General features: G+C 39.4%; 1 protein-coding gene across 5 annotated transcripts in view; it reads left to right on the top strand.

Moving 5' to 3' along the window:
- LOC113803791 (serine/arginine repetitive matrix protein 2) overlaps positions 1-8,482 on the top strand; it is a 31,864-nt gene extending 23,382 nt beyond the window's left edge. For all 5 annotated transcript variants that reach the window (XM_070134860.1, XM_070134857.1, XM_070134858.1 and 2 more), the window contains 4 exons: positions 1,519-3,007; positions 3,237-3,327; positions 3,642-3,760; positions 4,216-8,482. In XM_070134860.1, the coding sequence (XP_069990961.1) occupies positions 1,519-3,007; positions 3,237-3,327; positions 3,642-3,760; positions 4,216-7,884 (5,368 nt within the window). In that variant the 3' untranslated portion in view covers positions 7,885-8,482. The remainder of the gene's footprint in view (positions 1-1,518; positions 3,008-3,236; positions 3,328-3,641; positions 3,761-4,215) is intronic.
- The last annotated feature ends 219 nt before the right edge of the window (positions 8,483-8,701 follow it).

Below are 8,701 nucleotides of genomic sequence, written 5' to 3'. Positions count from 1 at the left end.
AAATGCAATGTTTACCATGGTTTTCTCTTAACATTGATGGCATCACATGCACTTAGCTACGAGGAAGTTAATTACTATGCCTACCTGCCCATACCTGTTTACCCATTCCATGAACTTCTTGGGTATAATTTATTTTTTGCTACTATTAAAATTATTGTTTTTAATCTTATTATTATATTATTATTGTTATTATTATTATTATTGATATTATCATTATCATTATCATTATTTGTTGTTATTATTGTTATTGATATTATCGTTATCTCTATCATCATCAGTCATCATCATTAGCATTACCACCACCACCACCATCATAACTAGTACCACCATCATTACTGTTACTACCACCAGCACAGTAATAATAGTGTACAGTATTTTTCTTTTTCTTTCTCTACCCCCCCCCCCCTCCAGAGCTCAATCATATGTTTGTACTATTGTTTCTTGTCTGAAGACTTGTCATATCACCAGTCCGTAGCTTGCATACCATACTTTGATCAGTACTGATGTAGATTAGATGTGAAAAGGCAAACTTCAATATTCACTGGGGAGAGTATGCTATTCTTTCTTTCTTTCTTTTTCTTTTCTTTCCTTCTTTCGTTCTTTCTTTTTCTTTTCTCTTTCTTTCTTTCTTTCTTTTTCTTTTCTCTCTTTCTTTCTTTCTTTCTTTCTATTATGGTTGGTTATCACATGCCTAATTTCTGCTAATATCCATTATTTATGTATTTATTTGTGTATCTATTGTTATAAATCCTGGCTTAGATGATTAAGATTTCCCTACACAAGCTGAAAATATTTCTATACATGTTAATTTTCTTCCATCAGAAAAATCTTAAATTTTTATGCTCATAATCATTTAAGTAATAAGTGACATGTCACAGAACAAAGATAATTAGTGGATTAAAAGTAGTTTGTCAAATACAAGTTTAGTTTCCAACAGCAATTTTAGGTTTGATCATAAGTAAATTGATTTTCAGTCTGCATAGAACAATTTTCTACTTGACAGATTTAATCACTCACTCATTCATGCAATAGTATTAGTCAAATTATTTGTCTGGAGTTCACTTTTATCAGGGGTAAAATTATTTTAAGAATCTTAGTTATTATGATTTTTCAACTGCGTACATAATATACACTATTATAGTCAACAGCTACCAGGTTGAGTGTTCAGAAATAAATGTGGCAAATGGGTGCCTGATTTTTTTTTTTTCTCTCACTCTCTCTCTCTCTCTGTCTCTCTCTCTCATTTATTATTTTCCACATTCCCAAATTCCTAAATTGAATCTTAATCTCTCTAAAGCAAAATTCAGACATCCACACTTACCTTCCATTCTTCCGTAGAGGAAAATCCGTCTCATAGATTCTTTCTTCAGATTGGGTTGTTTTGTATAGTTGCATATAAGGAAATGGTTTCTTACATTTACGTATTTGTTTATACAGTTAGTAGAGTGAATTATGTACTGTAAATCATTGGGTATTTAGGTATATTACTAATAGAATTCTCCTCTTCTGGGTTTTCAGGAAGGAAAAAATGGGAGAGAGACAAGCAGGCCATCATCCCACATTAAAGGATACCAAGCAGATGGTACCTCCATCTGCAATCTCTTCTTCATCCTCCTCGTCATCGAGAGTCCCTCCAGTACCTGCCATGACTTCTCAGCTTGATGAGGAGGCCACTGCCAGTAGAATTACAGAGATGAATAAAGACAAAGCTCCACAGTCAAGGCCTATGCTCTTCCCCAGTGGTCACTCTTACTCCCCCAGTGTACCCCCGCCTTCCTCACAGACAAGAGCACACAGCAGTAGGTCGGCCTTACCCTCTCCAGGTGATGAGGCAGCTGATGACCATGAACCTCCAGTACAAGTGCGGTCCAAGAGTAAACGGCAAAAGACCGGAAAGTCAAAACAAAGGAGGAGCTATGATTCAGGTTCTGACTCAAGTGCAGAGGATAAGAAGACCAGCAAGATGCATGAAAGAGAAGTAAAGGAGTTGGAAGATCCAGTACAAAAGCTGATGCAGAAGAGAGATACTCTGTTGAAAAGAGCCAGGTCCCTAACAGAGCAGAAAGATTTGATGATGAATCAGAGGGATGACATCATTAGCAATCACAAAGGAGACAAGAGCAGTCTTAATAATCTCCTGCAAGAAAACTGGTTCCTCATGAAGGAGATGGGAAATCAGATTACAAAGATTAACCATATGGTTATTGAAGTTGAGAAAGAGATTGAGGTTTTAAAGCCAGGGAACCAGCCATTGCCAAGGGCAGAGAGTCCACAGAGGAGGAGCAGTAGGTCACCTGCAGCCATGAGGTTTTGTGGACCATCTCGGCAGTATGAGCATGGGAAGACACCAGAGAGGAATTATAAGCATGTGGAGGCATCTTATAGAAATGAATCTAAAGGCTATGAGTATCCAGAACATCGTAGATCCATTTCACCAGCCTCGGGAAAGCATAGGTCGCGATCTCCAGCTGCTGCAGGCCCACACAGAATGAGTTCTCCAGCTCCAAGACAGCAAAGATCAAGATCTCCTAATGTGAGCAGGCACAAGTCACGATCTCCTAATGTGAGCAGGCACAAGTCACGATCTCCTAATTTGAGCAGGCACAAGTCACGATCTCCTAATGTGAGCAGGCACAAGTCACGCTCTCCAAATGCTGGGCGACATAGAACAAGGTCACCAGTATCAGGTAGCCAGCAGCAGAGATTGTGGTCTCCATCAGGGGAGTACTCCAAGGAATTTCAGAGAGCACCATCTACCTCCAGAAAGAGAACAACAGCTAGTAAATCCGATGGAGAAAAAAGGCAGCAAGACGTGTATAGGAAAAAGGAGGAACCAAAAGAAGAAATTGATGAAGGTCTGCAATATCCACAAGGTTTTGTTCAGAGGACATATATTCGCTACTGTGACCAAGGCATGCATTGGTGTAAGCTGTGCAGCATATTCTGTGAGAGCATTCCTGAGTATGTGGATCATCTTATCAGTTCATCACACTTAGCAAAATGTAAAGTAAGTACTCAGTGTTATGTTACAAGACTTTTCATGTCTTCTTGCTGCCACCTTTCTTCTTTTTCTTCTTCTTCTTCTTCTTCCTCTTTAACTTTCGTATATATAAAGACCATAGAAGTTTACAAATATTTGATGATGATCCAACTTTTCTCTCCTATCCTCTCCTATGTATTGATGTCATGTGCTGTGTATATTTAAGAAGTCTAATACCTATTGCACGTGTTTTCAGTATGATCGGAAGACATGGTTGGCCAAAGCCCCAAAGGAGGAGAAGGAACCCAAACCCCCAAATGCAACAGCCCTTATAGTTCCAGTTCAAGGTATGAAAATGTTTGCAAATCTAAGGTAGAAATGTGTTCACTGCATTTTTTTCTTTCCTTCATCCTCTCTTTGAGTATGGAATGTGAGTGAGTGAAACATTATTAGAATTTTTAAAATCTATTGTATGATCCTCTATCAGACATGTATCTTGTCTAGTAGGTGTATCTATGAGTGAGAGGAATAAGAATCTAGGAGGAGGAGGAGGAGGCAAGTATTAGAGAGAAAGTGAAAGGAAGTGAAATAGGGACAGAGGTAGGGAGCAAACTTACAGAGAGAAGAGAGAGAGAATAAATGTAATTCATTTATCTTTCAGGTGTAGAATTTCTTCATTCACTCACATCTTATTACTGTTCCCTCTGTGATGTCTTCATGAGAGACAAGGGTGAAGCTGTCAGACATCCTGAGTCGAAGATACACACTTCAAATTACAAGGTAAGCTGTCCAGTCATTAATTATATATTTTTGTGTCGACTTTTATTACTGGTATGTGAAGTATTTTTGTAGGTTTATTTTTACTTGATGTATGATATATTTCATTTGTATTTTACATATACTACCTTTTTTATTACAGGAGGGTTGGGGAGATAAATGTATCATAGTCGGGGGGAAAATATGTTACATCATTGATTCTATGGTTAGAGTTTCCAATATGGTGATTTCTGTTCTTAAAAGTTACTTAGAAGTCAAGACTTCTTTGATTGGGGGAATTGAATTAAAGTAAGTTAAATAAGTACTACTTGCCTGGTGATGTTATCATAAAAGCCTTATTTATTTATCTTCAAATGTTAGTACTATTTTATTCAGCCATTCATAATTTCATTTCCAATTATTGTGATTATCAACTACATTTTTCTCACCTTTTGACAATAATCTTTGTCTTACTGCAGATGCATTTGGTGAAGAATCCCATGTATGAGGCATCTCTCGTCAAGACCAAGGCAGCAGCTTATGCCAAGTATAGTGTTGAGCAAGCACGGTACATGGTGGAGGCAAAAATGAAGCTGAAGGAAAAAATTGCAACAGATGAAATTGAGGAGAAACTGCTGAGGCAGATCAAGCAAAAGAGGGACATGGTAAGACAAGAGAAAGAAGAGGGTATTGAAATTAATGAAAAGGTAGAAAGGGAGAGAAGCCAGCGGCAGGAGAGCAAGAAAGAGAAGAGTGAAAAGCGTGAGAGAGAAAGGGTGGTTGAATCAGACTCCGGGAAGACTCATGACCACAAAAATGAGTCATCTGTAACACAGACTCAGGCTTCTGAGAGCAAAGAGTACAAAGATACAAGTACAAGAAGAGAATCCAAAAAGGAAAAAGGTTCTTCCAGGGAAGTCGTTACCAAAGATGTTAAGACAGACGGAGATGAAGCAGCATATGCGGATGGATCATACAAAGACAGTCAAGATGACGAAAAGAAAAGTGCAGCACCCAAATTACCTCTTATAGGAAAAATGCCATTCCTGAAGAAAAAACAGCAGTCATCAGTACCCAAGCGTAAAGAATCATCGAAAGAAACAAAGCAAGATATACTTTCAAGCAGTAACCTTGTACAAGACCCAAAATTGGAAATTCCATTGACAGAGGAGCAGAAAATTGATTTGTCTGACAACATTGCCTGGGTAATGAACCAAGAGAATGAAAACCTGATAGAAAATGTTCCAGATCCCAAGACTACAGCTGAAAGTGAATATCCTGTTGTCAGTGATATGGATGTGTGCCCTCCTACTAGTGACTACATTGGCTATGATGATCAGAGCGGCGAAGTTACAAACCAAGATGAGGAGGAATACAGTTGTTTAGATGACTTGAACACCTCTGAATGCATGGATATAGAAGATGATGAGCCCACAGAATGTGCTGCTGCTGCAACACTAAAGGCTTTAGACTTACTGAGTATCCCCCTGCCTGGATTCAAGTCAGCAAACAAAACCCCTCTGCCGTCAGATATTCCTCTCCCTCCTAAAACAGACGAAGCCTCCAAGAACCAAGATAACTGTGATTTGCCTCTTCCACCAGGAGAGGAAAGCTACCCAGTAACACACTTTGAAATGGATAATGATTCCCAGGAGATGTTATCAGCAGCTACTGTGATCCAGGATGTACATAGGGATTGTGGCAGTGGTAGCAACAGCCAGGACAGTTTCCATATAGTAGGTCTAGTGAGTAACCAAGGAGGATCTGACATAACTGTGCCACCAGGAACTGAAAATATTGTGTGTTCAGACCTACAGGTACCACTATTGACTGCAGAAGTAGGCTCAGATCTGCCCTTACCACCAGGTACTGAAAGTATGATGGGTCCAAGTTTACCTTTACCCCCAGGAACAGAAAATTTAATCAGTCCAGATGTACCACTGCCACCAGGAACTGAACATGTAATGGATCCAGGCCTCCCCTTGCCACCCGGAACAGAAGATGTTGGGGTGACTTGTTTACCTTTCCCACCAGGAGCTGAAGATCCTGTGAGTTCAGATCTTCCTCTGCCACCTGGTACTGAAGAGGTTGCCATTACAAGCTTACCCTTGCCTCCAGGAACTGAAGATATAACCTCAGATTTGCCATTACCACCAGGAACTGAGGATGAGACCCACATGCTAGTCAGTTCTGGGTTAGGGGTTCCAAACACTCAAAGCAAGACTTTACATTTACAAGACATAGCACAAAAATCAAAACTGGGAAGTGACATGACAATACCAGGGACCCATTTTGGTGCACAGGAACTCAGCTCTGGGGCATGGAGTAGTGGTAGCAATAGTCAAGATGGTTTTGGCATGGCAGGATTTATGACTGGGATGCATGAAAATCCCATTCCTCCACCACCTGGTACAGAGGATGAGCATGACCTGCATGCAGCAATGAATGTTCTGCCTCCTATGGGCATAAGGGACAATATTGCTGGTCAGTATGCACCTGAGAAAGCTCTGACTGCATCTCAAACCACTACTGTGTGCATGAGTAGCTACACAGCACCAAAGCTAGGCCTCCATACACAGAATCAACTGTGGAATACCTCGAGCAATCCAGAGGGAATAGAACACAGTGGAGCAACATGGCCCACAGACCCTAATGCAGTGATGGATATGCCAACTGTTACAAGGAAATCACACATCGACCGAGAATTCACACCTCCTCCACCCGGGACTGAGATGGATGACCTGAACAAAAGTGACAGCCATCCGGAACTTGGTGAGGCAAGCATGGAGTTGAGTGATGAATCAGATGAGGAATGTCTGCAAGACAAGAAGGAGTCAACTCCTCCTCCTCCAGGCACTGAGTCAAGTTCTGAGTCCATGGCCATCAGTGAAAGTAAATCTGGTAAGAGTATAATTTCTACACTGGAAATGTCAACAAGATTGGATACCAAAGTAAGGGATCCTAGTCTCATTGTTGATTTTAATGCCCAGTCACTTGATACACAGGGCAGCCTACCTCAGTCTAAGAAAGAGGAGAGTATTAAGTCAATAGAGAATACAGCAGATTCTCATAATCTTAGCAATGTGAGTGTGTCAAAGATTGGAAGGAGGTCAAGTAGTACAGAAGACAAAGAAAGAGAAGAGAAAAAAGTTTCTGAAAAGATTAAAGCCAAGAAGACAAAGGAGAAAGTAGATGAAAGAATGCAAAGTGAAGATAGCATGTCCAAAGAGCAAGGGGATGTAGCAGGTGTTCCTCAGCAGTCACAGAAAGCCCCAAGAATAGGAAAACCAAGCAAGAAGGAAAGCGAAGAGGTTGAACACACTAAGGAAGGAAAGCAGGAAAGTGAAAGCAAGAGCAAACATAGAAAAACCAGCAAGAGGTTGAGGGATAGTACTGAAGAACCTCAAGATTTACATCCAGTGGAAGAAGAGAGTGAATTACCTGGAAGCTCTGAAGTGAAGTCATCCACACCCAAAAAATCCAGTAGAACAGGGAAAATGGAGAAATATGAGGAAGAAGAAATGGAACAAGAATCTAAAATAAATGAAGAAAGTAGCACAAAGCACAGGAAAGCAAGCAAAAAAACAAAGGAGAGGAGAGAAAGCGTTGATGACCAAAAACTGGCAACTGACACAGATGCCTCTGCTTCACAAGAAGAAACACAAGCCATGAAAAAGTCATCCAGAACTGGAAGATCAACAAAGAAAGACAAAGATGAAAATGACCAAGATGTTCCAGTAAAAGAGACCAAACAGCGGAAAAGAAGCACGAGAAGTTCTTCAGATGATCAACCAAGTGAAAAGGGGTCCTCCACTCCAAGGAGAAAAAGCAGAAGTGTTAGAGCTACAATTCCTGAAGAAAAAGAGGAAGACCTAGAAAACGTCCTGTCACCCTTGGAAACAAATGAGAATGCCGAAGAATCGGAAAAGGCAAACAGCTCAGATGTAGAGGATGAGCAAGAAACAGACAGTGATACCGTCCCACAACAAAGAACAAGGGCTGTGAGACGGCTCGTTTCTGAAGACCAGACTTATGAGGCAGCTAGCCCACGAAAAAGGTCAAGAAAGAGCAAGCCTTCTGTTAGTGAGGAGGAGGAACCCCCACCGCGAAGATCGACTCGAACCACCAGAGCGTCAGTTACAGAATAAGTCCACCTTGATTAGATTGTGAAAAAACAGTAAGATAAGGAGAATTTCCCACTTACATTTACAGTGTGCAAGTAAGATCATGTAGTATATTTACCCTTGATAAAAAAGAAAAAATAGTACAATAGTTGAATTTTTTAAAACGGTAATTCACAGATGACGTGCAAGTATATACATATATATACCCATTCTTTAGAAAATGTCTTCAGAGCAAATATGTAAGATACTCTTGGATTCTGAGTACAGGGAATATTAACAACGTTCTTACTCTAAATTAGTATTTGAAACAGATAATCATAGTCTGTTCTCATTTAAGTTTACTCTCTCATTTTTACATGTCAGATTATAAATTTATGCAGTGAATCCCTTTGCTTTTTTTTTAAGTTTTAGACATATTATGTTAAGGCACATGCATTTGTTACAAGAACCAAACCAGTATTCTGGTTATTTCGAAATTATATTTACCTTGGGAAAATAAAAGTGTTGATTTTTTTTCTGATTGACTTGTCAGTTTTTTTATGACAAATAAAGATCAATTATCCTCTAGTTTGTTAATGTAAAATTAAGAATGTGGTGTATATAATAAAATCAGTTGATAAAAGTTTTCTTTTATTTACCATACTTGATATTTTTGCATTTAAATTCAGGTTCCAGTTCTTATTAATCTGCATCTAAAGTTCTCTACAGGGAATATGAATAACAAAAGTATACTTAAACTCTTTCTCTGCTGCATACGCCTGTGCTTTACCATTTCATCCTCTTTTGCACAGCATTGTCTATGTTTAGGCATTACTAACTCTTACAGTGGATGAAAATATAT

Source organism: Penaeus vannamei, chromosome 20 (assembly GCF_042767895.1).
Source record: "Penaeus vannamei isolate JL-2024 chromosome 20, ASM4276789v1, whole genome shotgun sequence".
Classification (NCBI taxonomy): Eukaryota; Metazoa; Arthropoda; class Malacostraca; order Decapoda; family Penaeidae; genus Penaeus; species Penaeus vannamei.
Note: the sequence above shows the minus strand (reverse complement) of the source record. Positions and strands in the feature narration are given on the sequence as shown.